Source organism: Podarcis melisellensis (assembly GCF_964234715.1).
Source record: "Podarcis melisellensis genome assembly, chromosome: 9".
Classification (NCBI taxonomy): Eukaryota; Metazoa; Chordata; class Lepidosauria; order Squamata; family Lacertidae; genus Podarcis; species Podarcis melisellensis.
This window is the reverse complement of record NC_138541.1, coordinates 78,307,705-78,335,067: the sequence shown is the minus strand read 5'-3', so window position 1 is coordinate 78,335,067 and position 27,363 is coordinate 78,307,705. Positions and strand designations below refer to the sequence as shown.

The 27,363-nt window shown below is 46.2% G+C and overlaps 2 protein-coding genes across 6 annotated transcripts in view; one reads left to right on the top strand and one right to left on the bottom strand.

Moving 5' to 3' along the window:
• The window catches only part of LINGO1 (leucine rich repeat and Ig domain containing 1), a 629,635-nt gene extending 602,931 nt beyond the window's left edge, over positions 1–26,704 (top strand). For all 5 annotated transcript variants that reach the window (XM_081925639.1, XM_081925640.1, XM_081925638.1 and 2 more), the window contains one exon: positions 24,413–26,704. In XM_081925639.1, coding sequence (XP_081781765.1) covers positions 24,425–26,269 — 1,845 coding nt within the window. In that variant the 5' untranslated portion in view covers positions 24,413–24,424 and the 3' untranslated portion in view covers positions 26,270–26,704. The remainder of the gene's footprint in view (positions 1–24,412) is intronic.
• On the bottom strand, positions 15,134–23,424 carry LOC309378016 (uncharacterized protein). The gene is made up of 3 exons (XM_081925812.1): positions 22,885–23,424; positions 21,362–21,494; positions 15,134–15,591 (listed from the first exon to the last, which is right to left on the bottom strand). Exons 1-3 carry the CDS (start codon positions 23,084–23,086, stop codon positions 15,558–15,560), a joined length of 369 nt encoding a protein of 122 aa, XP_081781938.1. The 5' UTR covers positions 23,087–23,424; the 3' UTR covers positions 15,134–15,557.
• Positions 26,705–27,363: the final 659 nt, after the last annotated feature.

Genomic DNA, 27,363 nt, shown 5'->3' with positions numbered 1-27,363 from the left:
GGTCAATGGCCGCAGAAAAGGGCATCATAGTCCAACAACATCTGTGGAGCATCCTCTTGGCTACCTCTGGCATATAGCCACCACAACCAGTAACTTTCTCCTGCATGAACTGGTCTCATCCTCTCTTAAAGCCATCAATTGCTTACCAACGTCAGTTCTTGTGCCAATGAAGTCCAAAGAAAGGAGGTGATTTGAGGGTTTGTGCCACTGCAGGTGTGTGTGTGTGTGTGTGTGTGTGTGTGTGTAGGTGAGAGAGAAATGTAAGGCAGGAAAGGGAGTTGTTTAGCGTTTGTCGATGTTGTGAGGAATAGAAATTATGTCTTATGAAACTGATACTGTTTGAGTATGCCATCATGGCAAAGCTGATGAAAGAAGGCTGGCCAAAGATTCATGCATTTATGCAGAACTGGGAAGCCATTATTAATGTTAAGAAAACCAAATCAATTTTTAAAATTAATAATACTAAAAGGGGACTTGGTCACATTGCAGCCCCTACCACAGGTAAAAGTGCTCGCTCTTAATGTCAAATGTGTTTGCTGAGTGTAACCAAGTTGGCCTCTGCAACAGGTAATGACAGAGCTGGAAGTTAGGAAGAGAAACCAGAGTATAGAGATTTGGGGAAAATGCTGGAAGCAATAGCTTTGCAATTATTGTGAGACTTAATTCAAAAGCAGATACATTAGAACTTGAGGGTATGACTACTGTCATCCTTCAGAGGGGACCTGAATGTCCCATTTGCTCACAGTCCCTTCGACTTGTCCCCATTCCAAGCTATCCAGCCTTTTCTCCTTCTCTGCCTAAGCACTCCTTTGCCCTTGAATATTTCTGCTGCCCTCTTCCATTCCCCCACCCAACAGGCCCTTTTATAGAGATGTAACATGAGTTCAGTGCAGTTATTCGAGCAAAGGTCAGAGCATCAATACTGAAGAAGTGTTTTGAGTGTTGTTTTCTATTTCCCTCCTGAGGTGCTCCATCATCCAAGAAGGGGCTTATCACTAGTCGTGGGCAAGCACACTCTGGCCCTCCATAATTGGCCCAGTTTTTCCAAGCTTTCCCAAAGAAAGCAGATAGGAAGCAGCCTTGTGCTGAGTCAGATCATTTGTCCATTCAGCTCCTTATTCTCACATCTCAGGGGCAGCAGCTCTCCGGAATATCAGGCAAGGAGTCTCTCCCAGCCCTGCCTGAAGACGCCGTTGCGGATTGAACCGGGGAACTTCTGCATGCAAAGCAGATGCTCTGTCACTGAGCTACTGTAAGATTCTAGTCCTCATGTCTCTGGATAAAGGGCTGAATTAAAGAAGTCCTAAGTTCAATCGCTGCCATCTGCAGGTAGGGTTAGGAGAGGCTCCAGACTCCTTGCCCCTATAAAGCTGGGTGACTGTTAAGAAGGAGGGAGGGAGAGAAGAAGAGGGTCAAGGGATGTCGGGAGTAGGAGCAGAGAGTAATACAGAGAACATTCTCCACTTGTAGGGCTATTTGTACATCTCTCCTTATGCGACACACAAACATCCAGGCACACACACCATCCAGCTCCTTTCTATTTTCTTGCATTTCTCAAGCCCTCTGTGTAAAAACTAAGGAACTGTTAGTTACTGAAGCTGGGGATGATTTTTGTTTGGGGGATTTTAAGAAGATAAACAGTCATGCAAAAGTGTTTCCCCAATTTTTTTGCTGCTTTTTTATTTCAGGTGTCTTTTGTGACCTTTTGAAAAATGGCAGCAATTAACCATTCAAAAAAAAAGAAAGCATCAAAAACAAAATGAGCACCCCAAAGCATACCTTTGTATTTTGGGCAAATTAATCTGGAGTAACTACCATTTTCTGGTTCTGTACCAAACAACAATTAACACATATTACAGGCCTACAAAACTGAAGGCAGAGAAGTCCAATGCATTTATTTATTTCAGGCATTTATATCTAGCCTTTTAATCCAATGGATTTTAGTTTACAATTGAGATGGATCAGTCAGAAGTGAACCGAAACATCAGCAAAATTACTAAATAAATCTATTACCAACAAGCTCAATATGGAAGCAGGTTATTCTTCAGAATGTTAGGTGGAAATGGCAAGGAAGTCAGCATGTGTCAAATGACTTCCTCTGCTAAAGAAAGGCTGTGCAGGTTTTCACCCACAAAGCTGGCCAGGTTGAGGGTGCAGAAAATGAAAGGCTGCCTGGGTCTCCCCTGAACATTCCTCAAGTCTCCCCAGGGTGCAACAGCGCACTGGTTGACAACCAATGAATTTGATTTGTGACGTGTATATACTCTGTTAACTCAGCTTCCCAAAGTCTAGGATTATGGGTAAAACTAGATGAAACTTGAGTTCCACAACTCTCTCCTGTTTTGTTTTTAAGTTAGAATAGGTTTGGGGGTTTGGGGTTTAAAAAAGGAAAAAACAAAATCCCACCATTGGTGAGCATCCTCAAAGGGCTTCTACCCTTTGGGTGGTTTCCTCAAATCTTGGATTTGAGGGAAACTAATATGAGGAAGAGGCTGCAGTTCACTCAGACAGTAGCAGTCCTAGCCCCTGCCTTTCCATTTGACCCAGGACCAGCTGCAATGGGGATTCTGTTGGGGGCCTGCTTTTAGTGACCTTCCTCTCTCTGTCACTCATGGTGTGTGAGCAGGGGTCTCATTTTTCTGACCTCATCCAGTTGCCAGTCAACTCCTTCATTAAAAATGGAGGTGGAGGATGGGGGACCAAAATGAGTGAATAGCAAGGAGAAGAAAAAGGCATAAATGTGTTTGGAAATTAAAGCATTCCCGCCGCCCTTTTGTTTCACTGCTTTGCAGATAGTGTAGCACCTTGCTTGTGGTTAACGCTTAGCTGGAATGAAATATTCAACGCAGCAATAGAGAAATTAAAATAATAATTTATTTGTCAGACAAATAAATGAGAGGCACAGTGGTATATGGTTACCAAGCTCTGGCCTGGGCTCCTGCCATTATGGCCAGCACTTATATTCCCTCAGCCCAGCCTCCTTGCTCCTCCTTTGGCTGCCTCTGTCCAATCAGCCTGGTTGAAATTCCCATTGGCTGTTTGCTAGAACCAATCCTAAAAGATACACCCATTTCCTATTGCCTTTTATGGGAAACAAAAAGCTATATATTCTTCTATCTATAAATGACAAATAAGTAGTCATATATCTTACATTTGTCTCAACAAGAAACCTTAATTACCAGCTCACCTCTTGCCCTCCTTGCCCTATTGCCCTCCAAAACAGATGGTTAATAGTTTTAAATTTTTATCTTAAACAGATGTCAGAGATCTTGGGTTCACATTCTCATGCATCATCAATGAAAGATCTCCTTTTTGGAGGTCTTTAAACAAAGGCCTGACAACCATATGTCAGGAGTGCTCGATGGCGTTTCCTGTCTGGCAGGGGGCTGGGCTCGTTTGCCCCTCTGGTCTCCTACAGCTATAAGACTCTATGAAATAAGAATTTAACATTTCTTTCTTTCTAGATCCTTTGCATAATTACATTTAAGCCAATATATTTCATACATTTATCATAGATAGCTTTTTAGAATAATAAACCTTCTCAAAGTAAAAAGGAAGGAACAGTTTACAGCCTCAAAATGAAATAGGAAAAAGACTCCTCTTCTGTTTACACTCCCCTTCTCCAGCCAGTTGCTTTCTCCATTTGCTCTTGCCCTTTAACCTTAGGAAGATATGGCTCAAGTTTAATGGGAGGCACATGGTTTTATTTTACTATTTACCAACTCTTAATTATGTTTTTTCTCAGCTTTTTTATATTCTGTAATATGTAGGGTCAGTGTAACCTTTGCTCTCAGCCTGTAATTCCCTTTTTACGACTTTTGAGAATTGTTTTCTGCTATAAATCAGGGGGGCCCCTTGTCCAGGAGGATAAACATCTTGCCAAAGTACTTAGGCAGCTGGTCTTCTGCCTGGCATAAAACATTTGAAAATCATTAAGCTCATTTAAAATACAGACCCTGATCAAAATATAAGCCTTGATAAAAATGCAGGCTATGATTAGATGCCTCAATAGCTGCAGGAATACTTAGCACAAAGCCTGAGGTCTGCAGAAGCCAGTCTCTTAGCAGCAGGAAAAAAGTTGCTAAATATTTATTTGTAACCCCAGAGCCTTTATCTCTAAACCTGTGTTGAGTTCAATAAAATTTTATTTGGCAGCTTACAGCTGGAGGACTGCACTGGAAAACCCTGACTCGGGGGCTTTTAAAAAGAAATCCAAAATGGAAATGCAAGGATTAGTTCTAGGCTACTTTTGCGACATCCCTGGGAGTCAAGATCCACCCTCCTGTTACCTGCGCAGATCTAGGGATGATAACTTGCTTGCATGCCCATTGAGCTTTGTCCATTCATGCTGAAATCCATTGAGATCTATCCAAATGTACCAGAGGAATAAATATTCCTAGTACAGAGCAGCCTTACCTGGCCTGTGGTTCTCTAGATATTCCTGAACTCCAGCTCCCATCATCCCTGACCATTGCCAGGCTGGTGGGAATGGAAGTCCACCTACATCCAGCAGGACCAGGCGGAGAAAGACAGGTAGAGAGTCCCTCCAAGGCTCACCTGCTAAACTCTGGAGTGCAATGACACCCCCTGACTAGTCTTAGCCTTCATAGCTCCACTCTCTGGGAATGTCAGGATCTGCTGAAATAACTGCTCTCAAAAAAAAGCGTTACGATTTTTAGAGGGGGAAATGTGCTTTTTATAGAATCATAGAGTTGGAAGAGACCACAAGGGCCATCGAGTCCAACCCCCTGCCAAGCAGGAAACACCATCAGAGCACTCCTGACATATGGTTGTCAAGCCTCTGCTTAAAGACCTCCAAAGAAGGAGACTCCGCCACACTCCTTGGCAGCAAATTCCACTATCGAACAGCTCTTACTGTCAGGAAGTTCTTCCTAATGTTTAGGTGGAATCTTCTTTCTTGTAGTTTGGATCCATTGCTCCGTGTCCGCTTCTCTGGAGCAGCAGAAAACAACCTTTCTCCCTCCTCTATGTGACATCCTTTTATATATTTGAACATGGCTATCATATCACCCCTTAACCTCCTCTTCTCCAGGCTAAACATGCCCAGCTCCCTTAGTCGTTCCTCATAAGGCATCGTTTCCAGGCCTTTGACCATTTTGGTTGCCCTCCTCTGGACACGTTCCAGTTTGTCAGTGTCATTCTTGAACTGTGGTGCCCAGAACTGGACACAGTACTCCAGGTGAGGTCTGACCAGAGTGGCACTATTACTTCCCTTATTATTATACTTCATAATAATTTTTGAACAGTCATCCACACATCCCAAAAACCTTGTGCCTTTTCCAGATACGCCTCCTACCTAGGCTCACTTTCTACTTTATCACAAAGAGTCACTCAGGATGCAGAATGGGCAAGTTGACCAGAAGCAAATGTTTTGCAAATAACTCATCTCATCTGTCCCTAAACCTCCCCTTTTGGAGGCAGGGGGCCTCTGAATAATAAAAAAAAGATAAAGACCCCTGGACGGTTAAGTCCAGTCAAAGGTGACTATGGGGTGTGGCACTCGTCTTGCTTCAGGCTGAAGGAGCCGGCGTTAGTCCACAGACAGCTTTCCAGGTCATGTGGCCAGCAGGACAAAACCGTTTCTGGCGCAATGGGATACCATGATGGAAGCCAGAGAGCATGGAAACGCTGTTTACCTCCCTGCCGCAAGGGTACCTATTTCTCTCCTTGCACTGGCATGCTTTTGAACTGCTAGGTTGGCAGGAGCTGGGAGAAAGTAACGGGAGCTCCCCCCATCCTGGGGATTGCAACCACCAACCTTCCAATCAGCAAGCCCAAGAGGATCAGTGGTTTAGACCAAAGCATCGCCTGAACTGCGAGTGCGGCTTTCTCCCGACTAAAGTGCAGAGTGTTTGAGGAGTGGGACATTCACAGGGAAACCAAAATGCTTGTTTACAAAGCTATTGTACTACCAACCTTACTGTTCGCTTGTGAAACATGGACCACTTATAAACGCCAATTCCTCGAAAAATTCCATCAATGGTGTCTCCAGAAAATTTTACACATCACTTGGGAAGACATGCAAACTAAGGCCAGTGTACTGGAAGCAGGGACAGAGCTACCTGCCCTGGCACCTGGAGAGGTAAGGGGCGGGGCTAGCCGGCCTGCCACTCGTGCGGCGAGCATGAGGGTGTGCTGCTAGCTGCCCACACGGGGAGCGTGCCTAGCTGTCTGCCACCCATGCAGCAAGCCTGGGGGGGTGCCGCTTGCCACCCATGTGATGAGCTTACCTAGCCGTCTGCTGCCCACATGGTGAGCGTTGGGGGTGTGCTGCTAGCCACCCACAGCAGCAGCATCCATAGCAGCCCACCGCCCGCGCAGTGAGGGCCCAGGGGCTCCGCCCGCACAGCGAGTGGGGGTGGGTGGCGCAGCGATGTCACCCACCTCACAGCTGACACCTGGTGCGCACCACACCGCCCGCACCCACCTTCCTCCGCCAGTGACTGGAAGAAGCAAAGCTCACCAGTGTCGAAGCAATGATTCTTCAACATCAACTTCGTTGGACTGGTCATGTTGTGCAGATGCCTGATTATCATCTTCCAAAGCAACTACTCTATTCCCAACTTTAAAATGGAAAGTGTAATGCTGGTGGTCAACAAAAGAGGTTTAAAGACTCTCTCAGGGCAAATCTTTAAAAATGTAATATAAACACCGACAACTGGGAAACACTGGTCTGTGAGTGCCCCAGTTGGAGAACAGCCTTTACTAAAGGTGTCATGGCGCAAGGGAGAAACGTGCCAAGATGAAGGCACGCTTGGCAAACCCACACCATGATTAACTCCCACCCGAAAACCTATGTCTCCACTATGAAAGGATGTGCAGAACTGGCCTCCACAGTAATGGACTCACTGTTAAGACCATGTTTATGGAAGACTTACTCAGATCTTACTCAGCTATAAGTGATCACCAAAGAAGAAGAAGACTATCAGAAAGGTCTTCCTGGTGTTTTTAGTCAGAATCTTCTTTCTTGTAACTTGAAGATATTGGTGCAGGTTCTGCCCTCCAGAGCAGAAGAAAACCAACTTGCTCCATCTTCCATGTGACAGCCCTTCATATATTTGAAGATGACCACTGTATCTCCTCTCAGCCTCCTCTTTTCCAGGCTGAACATACCCAGATCCTTCAACAGTTCCTCACAAGGCTTGGCTTCCAGACCCTTGATTATCTTGGTTGCCCTCCTCTGCACACTTTCCAGATTGTCAATGTCCTTCTTAAATTTAAAGCAGTATCGTACCACTTTAAACACTCATGGTGTCCCCCAAAGCATCCCAGGGACTGTAGTCTTGTTAAGGATACTTGCAGGACACCCATAGGCGCCGACTCCATGGGGCTTGAGGGGGCCCGAGCCCCCTCAAAAATTCGTTTGGGGGGGCTCCGCCCCCCCAATAATCTCCGGCACCCCTCCAGCAGAGCGCCATCGCCGCCCCTCCCCCAGCCCAAAATGCACAGGGAGGGGCGGGCTGCATGCCTCCTGCCCTCCCTCCCGAGCAAAAGCTCCACCCAATTTCCTTTGGAGCTGATTAATAGGCGCAGCACGCTCTCCCCTATTCGCTCACGAGGAGGAGGCGCCACTTTATTTGCATATTCATGAGCTTATTTATTATTCATGAGCTTTCCCGGGCCCCCCCAATATTTTTTATAAGTCCGCGTCCCTGAGGACACCCCTATTCTCCTCCCAGAGCTACAATTCTCACTCTGAAAATTATATATCTGGGAGGGGAATAGGAGGCCTTTGGAACATCTCTCAGTACCCTTAACAAACTACAGCCCCCAGGATTCTTTGGGGGAAGCCATGATTGTTTAAAGCAGCAGCATCCTGCTTTAAATATACAGTGAAGATAGAGCCTTTGTAATTGTAGATGCTCCACACAATTATAGCACATGCACACACACCCAAGATTCCTGGGACCAGTAGTGCACCCCTCACAGAGCTACCATTCACAGCACCCTTATCAAACTACAGTTCCCAGGATTCTTTGGGAGGGTGTTTTAAATGTGACTTACATGTATGCTGGGAAGGCAGCTTGCATTCACAAAGCAGACCCATGCTCCCCCCATGATTCAAGGCCCTGGTGATTTGTACAAAAGTTAATTCCACGTTAAATGCAAGGGATATCTTTTCCAGTCTCGTGTGTACTATTCTTTAAATGGGATGGTAATGTTCTCCATCTGATTCCTTGGCTGGAGAGATTTAAGAAGCGACTGGATGGCTTATCTGTTGGAGATGCTGTACTTACATCTGTGCTGCGTATCTTGCATTGAGCCCAGGATTAGAATAGTTTTCCGAGGTGCCTTCAAGCTCTATGATTCTATGTCGCACAGGGAGAGATGCTGCTGGCCTCTAACTCTCACCAGCCCCAGCAAGCATGGTCAGTGGTCAGGGAGGATGGGAGCTGGGAGTCCAACAGCATCGAGAGAGGACCAGGTTGTCTAGCTCTGATGAAGCAACCAAAGTGCCAGACTCCGGCGACCCAGCTTCAACTTCTCATTCAGCCATGATGCTTGCTGGCTGACCTGGGATTCTTTTCTGTCAGCTTAAAGGGAATAGGAGGATCAATATCCTGCATGCCACCTGGAGCTCATTAGTCCACCGGCTTGGGAAGATTTTTTCCTTGCCCTCCCTATGTTGTGATGTTGCTGTCTTGCATTATTTCGCTTGCTGATTGATTTGTGACAGGGGTGGGGAAGTTCAGGCCCAGGGGTCATGTGGCCCTCCTGGGTTCTCCCCAGGCCATGCCCTTTCCCATGCCGCACAGGTCACTCATGCCCCACCTCCCTTCAGTGCTTTTGCCTGGCCCGATTGGGTCTAAAGTATGGTTACCAGACATCCCCTGTTCTCGGGGACAGCCCCCGGATTTACCAATCTGTCCCCAGACAAAATCCATCCCCAGAATGTCCCTGGATTTAATGTAACGTCCCCGGATTAATCATATGCCTGGGGACTTCCAGACCCTCCCCATAGCCCGAAGCAATCATCCGCTACAGCTCCAGAGAGGGTCTCCTCGGGAGCCGGAGGTGCAGCAGGACTTTGCTGCAACTCTTCCGCCGAAACCTCCCTCTTCGTCAGCTCTGCAAACAGCCCTGCTCCTCCTGCTTGCTTGCTTGAGCCGAGACACAAGGCTGCTCTTTGGACCAGCAGAGCTGAGGTGCAGGGAAGAATCCTCCCTGCATGACATCTCTGCACCTACTTGTGCTTGCTCATGAGGAAGAAGGAGCACTTTTTCATGCCTTTAAAGCCCCCTTTGCTGCATTCTGCCTGCTTGTGAGCTACCAAGCTGGCAGAAAGCAGGATGCTGCCTTGAGCCTTCCCTTCGCTCTCCCAGACAGAGGCTGTTGCTTCAAAGTTACGGGGGGGGGGGGTTGTCTTGCCTCTTTTGCTCCATTCTGCATGTTGTGAGCTACATTAGACTGCCTTCCCTCCCTCCCTTCTCTCTGGGTTATTGTCTGTCTCCCCATTTTTTACTCCTTACCCATAAACTCTTCCCAATTCTCCCTTTGTCTTTTCACACATTTGGTTCCCCAACCCTATACATCATTATGTGCTGCTGCTTCATTTTTCTTCTCTTGCACCCACCCCCACTAGCAAAAAATAAAAGGGGAGGAATGTTTTATGTTTATTTTGGGGATGTTTATGTTGGTTCCCCCTAAACAGCTTTCCTGTTCCCTTCTTATTGAAAAATGAACCTTCAAAAAATTAAAATGAACCTTTAAAAAATAAAAAAGAGGCTACCTCTGCTTGCTTGCTTGCTTGCTTGCCTGCCTCCCCTTCCCTTTGATAAAAAGGGAGAGATTGCTGGGATGGGGCTTGGGGGGGTACCTTCTGTGTCACAATAGGCATAAATGGAGCAGAGAAGCCTTATGTTCTTTTAAGTTGTGGCTGCTCTTGTTGAGGTACCTCCATTGCAGCGGTACCTATTTATCTACTTGCACTGCATGCTTTCAAACTGCTAGGTTGGCAGGAGCTGGGACCAAACAACAGCTCCCCCCAGCTCACCCCGTCGTGGGGATTTGAACCACCAACCTTCCAATTGGCAAGCCCAAGCGGCACAGTGGTTTAACCCACAGCGCCACCTGCATCCCAGAAGAGAAGATATTACTTCTTAATTTTTTAAAATAACTTTATGTGCGCGTGTGCGCGCACACACACACTATTTGTTTATTTATTTAAAGTGTCCCCAGATTCATTGGAAGAAATCTGGTAACCTTAAAGGGCTTTCACGCAAGCTTGTTTTCTCTTAAAGGGCTTTCACGCAAGCTTGTTTTCTCTTGCTCTGGAGGGCTTTTAAGCAGAGGTTGCCTGGCCACCTGAGATTCCTGCATTGCAGGGGGTTGGGCTAGATGACTCTCAGGGGTCCCTTCCAACTCTACGATTCTCCAATTCTACGAATGGTGAAAATGCCACTTGCTTGCCTGGATGGAGAGAGGTTTGCGCAGAAACATCTTGAATGAAGCTTCCAGTGCAAAGGAAAGAGTCAGAGCTGTTGCTCCCTTGTCCTCTGTCCTGCTCACCAGGGGGATCTGGCCTTTCCAAAGTTGCCCATGAGAGAATGTGGCCCTTCCTTTATGCCGTTTGAATGTACCCTGCTTCACTTGCTGTTTGCTGCTTTAGAAGCCTTTTTGTTTAAAAGTGATATCATAATTATTGACAGGACAGTTGACCATTGTGCTAACCAAGTTCAGGGAGAAGAATTTGAACCTAGCCTTGTTTCTGACCTGCTAGCTTTCTGTGGGCAGGGCCTTTTCCTGATTTGGTCCCATAGACAGTCCAGATGTCATCCTTGACAAGCATGCCAACCCAAGTCAGAGAGAAGAGTTCTAGCCTAGGCTTCTTCCTGACCTGCTAGCTTTCTAAGGGCAGGGTTGTTATTGTTGTTGTTTTGTGTGTGTGTGTGTGTTTTGGTCATGTGGGAACATTGAACACTGCCCACATTCAGTGCTCCTTATGAAATATCCACCACTGTTTGTTTAGCTCTTGCAAATGCAGTCCTTTGTAAATAGTGCTCCTGTTTATCCAAACATCTCATTATCCAAATGGTGTTGTGTGTTGTTGTTTTTAGATGTTGCTTCTGAGCATCTCCAGATAAATGAAGCATACTGTAATAAAAGAAAATAGGGATAATGGCACTTCCCTCCCTTCCGAATACTTTATGAGGATAAATATATTCCAATATATTAATGACGCTGAACTTATCAGGGAAGAGCAAGACAGACAATAAAGCATCTGGAAGGGATGGCGACAAGTCAGGGGAAGCAGGAAGAAATGTGTATGTTGAGCTTTGGGAAATGAAGATTGAGAAGGGAGAAGGCTTTCACACATTGAAGGGAAAGATGGAACAAAGATGGTTTGCTATTGTCAGGGGGAGGGAGAAACAAAAGACATTAGATTTATAAAATCAGGGTCAGAAAGGATCAAAAGGCCACTTAATTTAATCCCCTGATGTGAGTCAGGATCATCTAACCACACTACTCACAAACAGAGTAGCTGCAGAAATTTTGTCTAAAGAGAAACTTGGAGTAATTATTGGGAGAGTTTGTCCTTTGCACACATAGGAAACTACTGGACATTGAATCAGACCATTGTTCTGTCTAGCCCAAGGGAGGGGGAATTGGTTCTGGCACCCAATCCCAACAGGCCATTTGGGCAACTGGGTGGGGCTGCCCACCTCTCAGTCACCTGGCATCACAATGACATCAGGTGATATATTTTTCTTTGCCCAGGCAGTTTTAAATCAAACCGTGTGGGCTAAGACACAGGGGATTCTCTACAACTAAGTTCTCCTCAAAGCTGTTGACATCCTTCTGTCTTGAGAGACAATGGGGATGAATCCAAAGTGACCTCCCTGAAGCGCAAGTGTGGACAGTGTGGATTGAGATCCTGGGCTGCCCAGATGAAAAGAGACCCCTCTCAGACTCACTGAGGGGGTCCAAAAGAGAGCAGATCAATAAGTTTAGCACCAGCTTGGCTGCAGGTGTTGCCGGAAGGAGGTGTACAAGGTGCCATCCAACCACCTTAGGGACTAGGGTTTACTTCTTCGTCTTTTCTTTCCCCAGTGATGTCCTGCAAGGCAGTGCAGGTTTAGGATCAGCGTTTACCTTCTCCTAAATGAGCTACCTTCCCAGGTTGACATTGTCCCTTCTGCCCCACACTTCCCTAGTACATACAGAAACCGCTTTCTTGACTGTTGGATCCTCTCTTGGTCTTGTAACTTGAAGGCGTTGGTTTGAGTCCTTTACCCTCCAGAGCAGGAGAAAAAAGTTTTTTCCCTCTTCCATGTGACAGCCTTTAGATATTTGAAGGTGGCTGTCATATCTTTACCCAGCCTCCTCTGTTCCAGGCTAAACAGGCCCAGCTCTCTCAACCGTTCCTCATAAGGCTGTGTTATTTTTGTGAGAATCTGGCATTCCTCAGATGAATCATCTGAAAACACAAGCCTTGTAATATCAAGAGGCGGAGGCTGGAGTCTAGTGGCTTCTCTGCTTCTTTTGTCTAATATCCATTTGATGCTCAGCTCTTTACCACAAGGATGTACATGGAATTGTCAGCTTCCAAACTCGTCCAAATAAGGCAGGATGTTCATGGATATAATGAGGTGTAGCCTCTCCAGTCTCAGCCTAATTAGACCCCTTAGACTGTGTTTTCTTTTGCCAGTGATGCTTCTGCTCCTCTCGCCTTCTTCCTCGGTGCTTTCTCAGCAAGATCACAAGTACAGTGACTGGAATTCCAAAGGAGAATAACAGAGAGAACAATAGCAGAGGTTTTGCAAGTGTGGGGCCTGAGCTGCAGTGCCACCAAGCATGTTAGCATTTTACATCTGCTGTGGCCAAGGAGGGGCAGATTTGTGTGTCAAAACCCCTCCCGCCAGAAAGAAAGACACAGGACACGATATTTAAGTTTAATGGGCATGAAATGGCCACAACTTTATTGATTAGAGAATTGAAGGTATTGGCCCTAGGCATTGGCTCCTATCCGCTACCCGGCATGATGACCGGGAAGGGTTAACACAAACCGTGGGAGGCCCTGTTGAGGTACGCCAACTAGGGTCCCACGGGTGTCACCGCTTGGGGCGTGCCGGGGGCCCTTACCTAGCTAGGTTTCGGACAAGACAACGCCCCCCGGAGTCCTCTACCGGACTACCCAATTTCTTGGGGGAAGGTGATGGCGTTCCTTCCCCCCCATCCATTTGCATAACAATAGAACCCCAGCCAATGCCTAACCGCCAATACAGGGAAAGTTGTGACGTTTGCTATGAGGTAGGCGAAAAAACCAAACGGCAGAAAGATCGCCAACTTGGAAAAATTCCTACCAGGCCCCTTGCGGCGACCAACCGAAGTCCATAGCAAGGTCATGAAGACCTACGGCTGCCTAAGTATCTAAGGGTGGGTGGGATGGGAAAACCTCTCAGCTGGTCGGGAGTGAAGAGGACGGACCCTGGGCGTGCCCGGCCTAAAATACGTTAGGCCACGCCTCCCCCCCGCCCGCCGATAGGCGGGCAGGGTCGCGAGCACGCCCAGGGATTCCCCCAATTCTCGCGGGGGCCAAGGCCAGCCCCCGCGCTTGGGGGGGGAGGGGCTAGACCGCAACCCCCTCTCCTCCCCAGGGTCGGAAATGGCTATGTCAAGTTTGCCTTCTTGTTTTTACAGTTTTACATTCAGGCCTCTCCATTTCAGCATCAGTTTGCCAATTTTAATTTTTTTTAGTCCTCATGGAAATCCTTCCTTTTATTGTGGATTTCTCCATACAGTGGTACCTTGGGTTACATACACTTCAGGTTACAGACTCCGCTAACCCAGAAATAGTACCTCGGGTTAAGAACTTTGCTTCACCTAACTTACCCCTTCCAGGTTATCAAGAATGTATAAGAATTTGGTGAATGCTTGTTGGAGATGTGGAGGAAATAATGGTGACGTGTGGTGGACGTGTGAAAAGATTACGATTGGGGGGGGGAATATATGATGAATTAAAAAAGATGGTGGGGATAACTTTTACTAAAAAACTGGAGGCATTTCTATTAAGTATTTTAGATAAAGAGATCCCCCCCCAAAAATCTAAGAGAGGTATTCTTGTGTGCAACCACAGCAGCTCGAATACTTGTGGCCAAGGGATGGAAAGATCACGGGGCTCCAAAAATAACAGATTGGCAAATCAAACTGCAGGAATTGGTGGAGACGGCTCAATTGACTAGCAAACGCAAAGGAAACTCAAAGCAAAAATTTGCAGAAAAATGGAATGGGTATGGAAGATATCTTCAAAAAGACTATAATAGTTTTGACTCCGTGCTAGCATTCGAGTGATATAGGAACTAAAAGGAGGTGGACAACAATTAAGGATTTATTATGTTATCAGAATGTATTGGAAAATTTATATAGAAAGGTTTATTGTTTTGTGTACATTCGATTGTAAGATAAAATATATGCAAAGGGACTTGACAGGAAGTCAAAGTTGAAGAAAAGATTTTTTAAGATAAAAGGGGAAAAATATGTACTTTCACTATTATCACGTGTGTGTGTGTGTGTGTGTGTGTGTGTGTGTACATATGTGTGTTTTTGTATGGAATGTTGGGAGGAAATAAGATGGTAGATAACAAATAACAAACTAAATATTGATGTATGTAATTTTTATTTCTCAATCATCTTTAGTGGTAGTATGGTTGTAATTTTTTTTGTAACATAAAATCATTCAATAAAAATTATTATTATTATTTTTAAAAAAAGAACCTTGCTTCTGGATGAGAACAGAAATCGCATGGCAGTGGGAGGCCCCATTAGCTAAAATGGTGCTTCAGGTTAAGAACAGTTTCAGGTTAAGAACAGACCTCCAGAACTAATTAAGTACATAACCAGAGGTACCACTGTATATATTTTTGCATGCAATTTCCCTTGACACACTTTGGAACTCCCTGCCTATTGAGTTCAGGCAGGCTCCTTCACTGTACTCTTTCTGAAGCCTGCTAAAAACATTTTTTTTCTTAAACAAGCCCACACAGACATGTAGAATGTGGATGTGTGTGATGATCTGCTGTCAGTTTATTGCTGATTTTCTTTAAATTTTTTTGAATGTTTGTTTTAAACAGTTGTTTTTATTGATAATTTTATTGTTTTATTCTTTGTGTAAACTGCTTTGAGAGTTTTTAAAAACTCAAGCAATGTATAAATTTTATGAAATAAATTTGCAAAGCAATTTCCCCTGACGTAATGCATTTGTGCATGATACTTGCACTAATATGTGCTTGTATATGCACACTTCGCCCTTGTATGCAAGCCATTTGGAACAAACAACTTGGCTGGAAAACTGCAATGAAAATTTAGAGAAGTGCAAATTTTGAACAATGGCCAAGTTTCTGTTCCAATATTGTTTCAGAAAGTGTGAATTAGGTAACTTTACCTTTAAATGCAATCTGAATTGACTTTCTTCCCCATTCCCAGCCATGGCAAAACAAGGCCTTAAAGATGCTAGAGTCCTACCTGCTGTAGAGATTGTAGTCACAATTACAGGCACATTTATTAATTGTCTGGGATGATCTTTTTCTTTGTCTTGGCTAATTCCAAGAAGGTGTCTGTTTGTTCTTTTCCCTTTTCGAAAGCAAAAGAAGTTTAATTAGGTTTGTGCAAAGTAATACCCTCTTATCTGGAAAATAAATGTCCCCAGTGAATATCACAAGAACAGAAGGTGTTAAACTGAAACAGATTTTCCTCTTGCTCCTTTGGGATGAGAAGTAGGTGAGAGGTTGCTGGTTGCTGCACCCCATATGTTGCTCGAGAGGATTAAAGCAAGTGAGATGTTGATTCAGCTGCTTGCAGGAAAGCCGGTGATGCCTTTGGAGGGTTTTCTGGCTCTCCCAGCTGCATCTCATGGGCAACAGTGGCAGAGCTTCATGCTCCGGCATTGGGGGGCAGAGAGCAGGCGGGGCGGGGTGACACCTGGCTTGAGAGCAGTACATGTGAAAAAGATCTAGGAGTCTTGGTTGACCACAAACTTGACATGAGCCAACAGTGTGACGCGGCAGCTAAAAAAGCCAATGCAATTCTGGGCTGCATCAATAGGAGTATAGCATGTAGATCAAGGGAAGTAATAGTGCCACTGTATTCTGCTCTGGTCAGACCTCACCTGGAGTACTGTGTCCAGTTCTGGGCACCACAGTTCAAGAAGGACACTGACAAACTGGAACGTGTCCAGAGGAGGGCAACCAAAATGGTCAAAGGCCTGGAAACGATGCCTTATGAGGAACGACTAAGGGAGCTGTGCATGTTTAGCCTGGAGAAGAGGAGGTTAAGGCGTGATATGATAGCCATGTTCAAATAAATAAAAGGATGTTACATAGAGGAGGGAGAAAGGTTGTTTTCTGCAGCTCCAGAGAAGCGGACACGGAGCAATGGATCCAAACTACAAGAAAGAAGATTCCACCTAAACATTAGGAAGAACTTCCTGACAGTAAGAGCTGTTTGACAGTGGAATTTGCTGCCAAGGAGTGTGGTGGAGTCTCCTTCTTTGGAGGTCTTTAAGCAGAGGCTTGACAACCATATGTCAGGAGTGCTCTGATGGTGTTTCCTGCTTGGCAGGGGGTTGGACTCGATGGCCCTTGTGGTCTCTTCCAACTCTATGATTCTATGAAAAAGGTCCCTCCCCTGTCCCCCATTGGCGGGGGTGTGCAGGGGTTACAGCCTATCACAACCACCTAATTAAAATATTAAACTCTCCTCCCCTGTTGACATCTCCCATTCCGCTAAATCCAGGGACCATCACTCTTAATTACATTTACCTAAATAAGGAAGTGTGTTCCTATGCTTTCACACATTTACTCAAGTGATAGAGCCACTTCCTGCCATCCTCTTAGGCATACCAGAGTCCTACCCTGCTGAAGAATGCTGAAGTGAAGTGATAAAACCACATCTCGACCACCCCCTAGGTGTGCGCAAGTTCTCCCCTGCCAAAGCATGCTGAGGTGTCTAGATAAAGCACAGCTTAACAGCAAGCTGCCATTTACAGATAGGTAGCCGTGTTGGTCTGCCATAGTCAAAACAAAAAAAATTCCTTCCAGGAATTTTTGTATCTGAAGAATTTTTGTATCTGAAGTAGTGTGCATGCACACGAAAGCTCTTACCAAGAACTAACTTAGTTGGTCTTTAAGGTGCTTCTGGAAGGATTTTTTGTTTTGTTTTGAGCAAGCTGCCATGTTTTCAGGTGTTCTAACCCCAAGCCAGTAAAGAGAGGCCTCCAAGCAAGCCTGCGGTTCCTAAGCTGTTGCTCAGGTGTTGCAACTGTTTGAGGTCTTCTGACCTTTTATGAAAAAGCGATATTTTTATTCCTTAAAGGAGGAGATACTTCTGTTGTAAATGTCTTTAAAACTTTCCAGTACAGTAATCTATAAGAGAAGAAAAGAACCACATGGTGAAAGCTAATTAGAATTGTGGAGTTGGGAGGCATCCCAAGTGTCATCTAGCCCAACCCCCTTCAATGCTGGAAGAGTTGTACTGTATTGTGTCATAGTGTTGGAAATGTGGTGAATGTTGACATTTAATGGCAAGTCTTTAGAGGACCAATGGGAAAAGTGACTTCGTTTTGTGGTAGGAAGTATGATTTGATATTTACATCCCTAGCGCAGTAAACACATTTTAACCAGTTGGAGGTTAATATTTGGGCAGTTCCATGATTTTGGAGTTCCTCAGTGATCTCAATGAGCCAGAAAGAAGTGGGATGTGTGAATGATTCAGGAGCAAATGCTGCTCACTTGGGAGTTTGGAAATGTCTTGAGATTTTACCAGCTGTCTTGGAAAACATTCATCCTTGGCTTGGTAACGTAGTCTGCAGCAGCATGGCCTGGTCTCAGAACATCTGTTAAATTTTAATCAAAAGCATGTGGTTTGTATTAATAATTTCTGTTTCTGTGCCTGTGAAACAGCTGGTTTTGCAGTTCACATAGCTCCTTAAGAGTAAAGGCTAACATGGAAGATCTTCATTGCATGTGTCTTCCACAGAAGGTGGATTGGGATATCCTGCTAGATCTGCTGAGCAACCAGCAATAGATCAGCAAAGGTTTCAGACTTCCAGTGGTTTAGCCTCAGCAGCAGCAGCAGCAACAACAACATTATTAGGATGCTGAAATGGAGAAAACTACCCAAGCACAGAAGGTGCCCCGACTATAAAATTGGAGAAATTGAGAGATACATAGCCGCACCGGCAGCATATCTCTCCTTTCTCGTATCTAGAAACGCAGGAAGGGCCTTTACACTTGCCAGAAGTGCAGCTCTTCCCTCGCTGGTCCTGGATGGAGCCTTTAGAAAAGTCCCCTATGCCCAGAGACTTTGCACATGTCCATTGGGAGAGATAGGAAGCCCAGAACACTTGTTCTTTAAATGTCCCTTTTACGAAGAGGCACGCAGTAAGTTCATTGATCCCCTACTGGTGAGGCTCGCCGACCTCCCGCAAAAACAAAAATTTGACCTTTTGCTGTTAGGCAAAGACCAGAAGAAGACCTGGATGGTCACCAGATTCTGTGTGCAAATCTGTAGACTCAGACCATCGCCCAACTCAAAAGAGTCCGGTATGAAAATCCCCAAACCCGGTTCCATGGGTGACTCTGAGTCAACTCCCTGGGATAGTTTATTGTTGCACAATGTGTCTAAATTCATTGTTGTACATTGTTTTAATTGTCTGTTTTACTGAATGTTTTTAATTTGTTTTTAGTTTTTTTATCTGTTTTAATTATCAGTTTTGTTTTTTATCCACTTAATATTCTATTCTCTGACTGCTGGTCTATGACTGTAATAAACTGATATATATATGAGCTGAGCTTGCAGTCATTGCACACAAAAAGTCTGTGCTTGGGTGTATGTGTGTGTGTGTGTGTGTGTGTGTGTGTATATATATATATATATATATATATATATATATATATATACACACACACACACACACATACACCCAAGCACAGACTTTTTGTGTGCAATGACTGCAAGCTCAGCTCAGTTTTGGTACTGAAAACAAATTCCTAGGCTCAGAGGCACCCTAGGAACATAGGAAGCTGCTTTATACTGAATCAGATCTTTGGTGCATCTAGCTCCTTCAATGTACACTGACCGACAGTAGCTCTCTAAGGTTTCAGGCAAGGAACTCTTCCAGCCCTGCCTGAAGATGCAGGGGATGGAACCTGGGACCTTTTGCACACAAAGCAGATGCTTTAACACTGAGCTATTTCTTGTTCTTTATTTCTTGATTCTTGTTCTTTATTTCTTTTGCACCCGGCTTGGGTTGGGGAGATGCTGGCATTCTATTTTTAAAAACCACCATCAAAGTCTGCCCCCACCCTGATCTCAAGAGTGATCTAGATCTTTGACCACTAGATCTGCTGAGCGCTGAGTGCACATGCTCAGAATCTGGTGGAATATTCTGAGCCAGAGTCCTTCTGGGGAAATGGGGCTTGACTCTTAGCAGAGCCCAGCGTTTAAGCCTGGGCAAATTAATATAGCAAGCCAGAGAGCTCTATGAATTGCAGCAACATCACTAACACAAAGATATAATTCCCACACGCCTGCCACTGAACATAAGCTTTTTCTTAGCCCTGCTTAGCCTTGCCACCCTCTGATTCTGGCCTGGCATTTGGACATCTACGGAAAGCACCCAGCTGGCTCTCAAATTTACTCATCAGAATTTTCTGACATTCACCTCTGGATTTGGTAAAAGTTTATGCATTGACCAAATTTCTTGCTGTAAGACTGGCATGCAACACAAACTGTGTGTGGTTTCTGCATGTCCCTTGGAAGAGCAACTTCCTCAGCTCTTGACCACAAAGAGCACTGCCAAGGGAGTTATGGAGAAGCAAGATCCAGTTTGGGATTGACCCTGTGAAGGAGGAATTCAGCAGAGTAAAACCATAATTAACTCCTTAGTCTGCATTGGCCAGGACAGCCCTGGTTCACAAGACCTTGGGTTTGGCAGGGGGTTGGAAAACGAACAGATTTGTGGTTCACCCATCACTTCCCAACCTTGCAACTTACAAAAATGTTTGAATAATTTTCAAGGAAGGGAAAGGAAGTTAAGTGCAGGCCATACATTTCTGCAAAATGACACTTATAAGCAGAAGCTATGGAAACAATGTTTAGGGTGTATCCAAGAGCCATAAATAGTACTGGGGTAGGGGAGGAGAGTAATGCACAGGAGTAATGCAAAGATGTATCTCCTAACCACTGAAAGTACAGTAATGTGTGGCATATATTCAGAAGCAGCTGTAAATAGCATTAGCCAAAGCAAACGCTGAGCATCTGCATAACAACAGAGATAAACACAGCCAGTGGAGGTGATGAGTGGAAGCGTCATAATGTGTGACATTAACGGATGCAATCCTTTGTAACAGCTGGGGCAACATTTAAAAAAGAAAAGAAGATGGAGGCACCAGAAGCAATGTGACAGGAGGTTTCAGCATCCCTCTGGCAAGGCAGTGGGCTTGTTTATGGCGGGGAAGGAAAGGCCGCTTTGACAGAGCCATAACTTCTCCCAAATAACTTTATGTATCAGATGCAGTGCCGTCCCTTGGCAGGGATTCTTGGTGGCTCAGCTCTCTCCTGGCTCATTTGCCTTTCAAATGGACTTGCCTCTTTCTGGGAGCAGCGCATGAGTAGCATGTGCGAAATTGGTGACTCCAGGAAGCTGAGTTTAGCATGTGCATTACTATTAAACAAATGCATGGAGGAAAGGACTCTTGATGGCTAGTAGCCAGGGTGGCTCTGCTCTTGGAATCATAGAATCATAGAGTTGGAAGAGACCACAAGGGCCATCGAGTCCTGAATATAGCTTGCTGGAAACCACAGGAGGGGAGAGGGCTCTTGTGCTCGAGTCCTGCTTGCAGGTTTCCCACAGAAATCTGTTCAGCCCCTATGAGAAGAGGGTGCTGGACTAAAGGGACCACTGCCCTGACCCAGCAGGTTGTTTGTGTGTTTGTACTCTAGCCTAGTAACAGCAAGGAAGCCAGAAGAGTGATCCACAGTACAACAACATTTCATAATTTAAAATTAAGGTATCCTTGAACATTAGCTTTGGAAACATAATGCAGAACACTTCTAGCAAAAATCCCTCAAGTCATTGCATTTGTCAAACTGCTTACTTCTTAGAATTGAGAATGTCTTCTCTCTCTTTCTCGGAAGGAAAAGATCTACATCCTATTTTAAGCTGATAAAGCTGCTCATTTCCCGTGAGATTGAGCTTGAATCTGTAAAATACCATTTGAATGCAGAACTCCTATCAAACGGGAGCAGAATGAGAAAGCCCAGACAAGCCATCTTGGCTGCAAAGGAGTGGGCCCCTTAAATGCTTGTCCTCCCCAGATGCAATATCCACAGCCTTACTGACCTCAGGGGCCTGTCTCTTAATTTGCAGTCCTGCTGCTTCACTTCTGCCAATAAATTCCTGATGCAGCACACAATTCTAACTTGCTTCCTGGAGAGTTTATGAGCAGCATTCTGCGCCTCTGGTAATTTCAGGGCTGTTAACAAATAAAAGGGATGTTCAGAAGAGCCCCACCAGCCATTCAGTCTGAAACTGCACAATCCAGAATATGGGGCAATTGATCAATATATTCCAAGATATAAGTGGAACTTGCTTTATTTAGCCAATGCAGCAAACCAAAGAACAGGTAAGAAACAGCTGCCCTCAGAGCTGATAGGATTTCCAGGAGTGCAAACCCCGCCCCTCGTGACTGTGATTGGGGAGAATGATTTCACTCTTCCCCTCCTCTGAAGGAGGAACAAAGTCCATGGAGGGGAAGGGCTGAATGTCCCTCCTTATGGCAGCTCCACTCCTAGACCTCTCAAGCTCCAGCACTGCCACCCTCCCACCTTACTTTGCAGTATGGAGGGCATGAGGATGCCAAGACCTCCAGGGGTAGTTGGACTCAAACTGCCACCATCCCTGGCTATTGCCTGGGGCTGATGGAATCCACTTCAGCAAATGATCCCTGTGTGCTTCTGGACAGGCACTTAATTTGCCAATGGACTGTTGCTAACACAATTGGATAATTGGGCATAGTGTTTTGTTTTGTTTTGTTACTTACTGGACTTTTCTCAGAAATGGCAAATCCAGATTGAATGGGGGGTGGACAGGGTTGGCATTTTGATGTTATTAACATTGTGGAGCATTCAGAGCAATGACCACAGCTCATGGAGTGCAGCATGGCACCATCTGGAAGTCTTAGCACAGGCTTCCTCAACCTTGGCCCTCCAGATGTTTTTGGCCTACAACTCCCATGATCCCTAGCTAGCAGGACCAGTGGTCAGGGATGATGGGAATTGTAGTCTTAAACATCTGGAGGGCCAAGGTTGGGGAAGCCTGTTATTGCAGATCAGATTGTTATTATTAATGCTTGGTGTTTTATTATGTTTTTGTATGTGTTGGAAGCCGCCCAGAGTGACTGGAGCTGGAGTCCAGATGCTATTGGTCTCCAACTCCCAACAACCCCAACTAGCATGGCCAGTGGTCATGGAGGATGGGAGGAACATCTGGTGGATGCTTGGTCCACCACATTTTTGTGTTAAAGGTGTCCATTGGCTCTTAACTTCTCCAAGGCAGTTGAAGAATGGCTTCAGGGGGAAAGGGGAGAAGGTTGTGTGTGTCATCCATTTGGATGACGGCCCACAACTCCTCTTGCCTGCCAAGGTAGGAGCTGCCATCATTCATACGCATCTCAGTTCTGTAGTGTGGATTTCATTAGTGGAGCCTGTTATCCTAATATATGAGTAGACTGCAAAGCAGTCCCTCAGCACTTGCCGGTAGGGCTGGGCAATAACTGGTTTTCAACATTGCGATAAGGGAGGAACTATGCAGAGGCAAACAGGACAATGCCGTGGCTACTGCTGCAGGGGCCCGTGGTGACTCACGGCAGTGACAAGAGGTGACGGCAGTAGTGGCATCCTGAGAGGCCTTCCGGTGGCGACAGCAGATTGTGGCGATAGTAGTGGCAGCGGCCTGCAAGTCCTCCTGGTGATAGTGGGAGGCGGTGACAGAAGCTCTGGCAGCCTGCCTCACCAAGGCCTCGCAGGCCGCTTCTGCTTCTGCCAGCACCTTCTGCTGCCACCGCATGGTCTCGCAGGCCACCACAATGGTCACCGCTATGAAAAGATCTTCCAGGCTGTCACCGCTTTTGCCACTGTCACAAGACCTTGCAGGCTGCCGCTACTGCTGCCACCACAACAAGGCCTCGCAAGCTGCCACTGCTCCCCCCTCCCCCGGTTGTTGATTCTGCCGCCACCAAGCTTCTGCTGCTTGTGGCAGCCTGGCAGTCCCAGATTATTTGTATTCACTATGACTTCTCACTGTACTTTGGATTGTCCTGAATACCACCATTTGGCAGCCAAGCCCTAAACCGAAAGTCTCATTTGGGTGCATTTTGGCTTGCCTGCTGATGAAACTGAGTTTGTGATAATATTGTCATATATCCGTTTTAGACCCCTAAGTAGTTGCCTGGACATTGTCCTGTTTGCCTCTGTATAGTCCCATCGTTATTTCAGACATTGTGGTAGATTGCAATGTTTAGTAGGTGATATTGTGAGGTTTGCAGTGTTTAGCTGGTGAGTTATATTATGAAACAATTATCACAAAGTGAACTTCAAACCAGTTTTGGAAGATATATCCATATATTACCCAATCCTAATTGCCAGGCTTGTGGGCTGCAGCTTTGGGGGAGTTTTGGGAAGGAGACAGGGGTGGCGGAGAGCAAACGACCTCCTTGCTGCCATTGGTTTTGCATTCCAATGAGTTTCACAGGATCACCTTGATCTGGCAAAGGATATTAACAGCAGCTTTCAAGCACTCTTCTTTCCCCTCATGGTCATGCAGCTAAACCTTAATTGCACTGGCAGATTCCCTGCCTCCCTCCTTAGTTCCACAGCCTAAAAGATGCTGGTGCTTCACAAATGAGGTTTGGGATTGGATGGTTTGATCCTTGCCACGGAACCTCAGGAGGACATTGGTCAAGTCTCCACCTGCTTCTGATGTAGTTTGGAGTAGGGGGAAGTCAAGCCCACGTAAGGCTTACTGATCTCAGGCCCCAAACCCCACTTCCCCCAAAATGTGCTAAGATATTTTTCCACACCACAAATGGCCTATTAGAGATATTGCCCCCAAATACTTCCAAGAACATGCCTAAGAATCAATTGCAGGGGGAAAGCACATTGTCCAGGCCTGCAGCATGCAGAGGTGTCTTTGTGTAGCCTGTTTGCATGTGCCATCAAGTTCAGTGCATAGCTAGCTCCTCTGCTAGCAGTCTGCAGGGACTTGTGAGTTTTTAAAACATTGCCTCCCCATCAACTCTCTCAGGTTTTCTGTAGATATCAACAGTATCATGTCACCTGGTGAGTTCATGTCCATTCTGTTTCTGACACCTCCTCTTGTTTCTCTTGCCTGCAGGTGAAAGATAGGATGGTGGTGGGCGAGTTGAGCATGTATAGCCCAATCCTGGCCTGCTGGCAGCCCATTCTCATCTTGATGCTGGGATCCATCCTCTCAGGCTCTGCCACAGGTTGCCCACCCCGCTGTGACTGTTCTGCCCAGGAGCGCTCGGTGCTGTGCCACCGGAAGCGGTTCCTGGCTGTCCCTGAGGGCATCCCCACGGAGACAAAGCTCTTGGACCTGGGTAAGAACCGCATCAAGACTCTCAACCAGGATGAATTTGCCAATTTCCCTCACTTGGAGGAGCTGGAGTTAAACGAGAACATTATCAGTGCCATTGAGCCGGGGGCTTTCAATAACCTTTTCAACCTCAGGACTCTGGGTCTCAGGAGCAACAGGCTCAAACTCATCCCACTCGGGGTGTTCACTGGACTCAGCAATCTCACCAAGTTGGACATTAGCGAGAACAAAATTGTGATCCTCCTGGATTATATGTTCCAGGACTTGTACAATCTGAAGTCTTTGGAGGTTGGGGACAATGACCTGGTCTACATCTCCCACCGGGCCTTCAGCGGCCTCAACAGCTTAGAGCAGCTGACTTTGGAAAAATGCAACCTGACGTCCATCCCCACAGAAGCTCTCTCTCACTTGCACGGTTTGATTGTGCTGCGGTTGCGCCACCTGAACATCAACGCCATCAGGGATTACTCATTTAAGAGGCTCTACAGACTCAAGGTTCTGGAGATTTCACACTGGCCCTACTTAGATACCATGACATCCAACTGCCTCTACGGGCTTAACTTGACATCCTTGTCCATCACCCACTGCAACCTGACTTCCATCCCTTACGTCTCCTTGAGGCACTTGGTTTATCTCAGGTTCCTGAACCTGTCCTACAATCCCATCATCACCATCGAAGGCTCCATGCTTCACGATCTACTCAGGCTTCAGGAGATACAGCTGGTTGGTGGCCAGCTCACCATGGTGGAACCGTACGCTTTCCGGGGCCTGAACTACTTGCGCATTTTGAATGTTTCAGGGAACCTCCTGAGCACCTTGGAAGAGTCAGCCTTCCACTCTGTGGGGAATCTGGAGACTCTCATCATAGACAACAACCCTCTGGCTTGTGACTGCCGGCTTCTCTGGATTTTCCGCCGCCGTTGGAGGCTCAATTTCAACAAGCGTCAACCCACCTGCGCAACCCCTGAATTTGTCCAAGGCAAAGAGTTCAAGGACTTCTCTGAGGCACTCCTGCCCAACTACTTCATCTGCCGCCGGTCCCGGATAAGGGACCGCAAGCCCCAGCAGATCTTTGTGGATGAGGGCCACACGGTCCAGTTCATCTGCCGTGCGGATGGAGACCCACCTCCGACCATCATGTGGCTCTCGCCAAGGAAGCACCTCATCTCTACCAAAACCAATGGGCGGCTCACCGTCTTCCCTGATGGCACTCTTGAGGTGCGCTATGCCCAGATCCAAGACAACGGCACCTACCTATGCATCGCCAGCAATGCTGGCGGCAATGACACCATGCTGGCCCACCTGCACGTCCGCAGCTACTCCCCCGACTGGCCCCACCAGCCCAACAAGACCTTTGCTTTCATCTCCAACCAGCCCAACGAGAGCGACGCCAACAGCACGCGAGCCACGGTGCCTTTCCCCTTTGACATCAAGACCCTCATCATTGCCACCACGATGGGCTTCATCTCCTTCCTGGGGGTTGTCCTCTTCTGCCTGGTGCTCCTCTTCCTTTGGAGCCGGGGCAAAGGCAACACCAAGCACAACATCGAAATAGAGTATGTCCCGCGCAAATCCGATGCCGGCATCAGCTCTGCCGCAGATGCGCCACGCAAGTTCAACATGAAAATGATCTGAGGAAGGGAGAGAGAGCAATGGCTGGAACTCAGTAATGAGAGGCCCGTGTGTGTGAGTTTTTTTTAATAAAAAAGATTTAATAATAAAGAGATCCAGTTCAAGAAACATGCAAACCTCTCTTCTCTCCACCCAGCTCCCCACCCTCCTTCTGTGGCCCACAATCCTGCATCACTTCCCCCTTGACCTCTTGGGGGGGAGGTGTTCTGCTGACGTCTCCAGAACTTCCCATGTTTGTAGGACCCATTCTGACAGACTCCAGTGTCGATCCTAACAATGACAGGAAATTCAGCAAGAATTCAAAACAACAATTGATTTAAAAAAGAAAGTTACGAACTTCCTCTGTAACTTTGATTTCAATAATTATGGATTTTTATGAAAACTTGAAATAATAATAAAAAACTATTTCCTATAGATAGTTGGAATGCAAAATCTTGACTTCTTGATCTGTCCACTTTCGTTTCTGGCTCTTGCTTGCTTTATTTTTAATGCTTCTCTAGGATTGGCTCTGATTGACCTTGGGTGCTCCTGCACCTTGAATAGCAAAGGCACCGCTTCCGGTGCTGCTCTTATACCTTTCTGTCTATGCACTATGCAAGGTGAGTGGTCAATCAAAGTGGTAACATTTCAGGCAGTGCTACCTCTGACTGCAGGTGGGGACATCCCATTTTTAAATGCTCGCCCAAGTTTGTTGGGTTGTTGTTTTTTAATCCCTGCTCAGGGTTTGAGAATCTGTGGCCCTCCAGCTATTCTTGGAGTCTAGCTGCCATCAGTCCCAGTCAGCATGTCCAATGGTGAGGGATGATGGGAGTCTGAGTTCAAGAACACATGGAGGGTCACAGATTCCTCTCCCCATGCTAGATAAGCACATAAGGAAAAGAGACCCATTGGCATTAGTCCCTGCTGTGCTTGTCTCTTGTATACAGAAAACTTTCTCTGAGGTGTTGAGAGCATTCAGATCTATGGCACACCCCATTGGCAGCTTGCCTAGAGCTCCGCTGCTTTACTCTGCGTCTTGTGCAGAATGGTTCCTTCTCCATTCTTGAAGAAACCCTCCCAGAATAGAATTGCTCTAGTGGCTCAGTATAAACTATTTG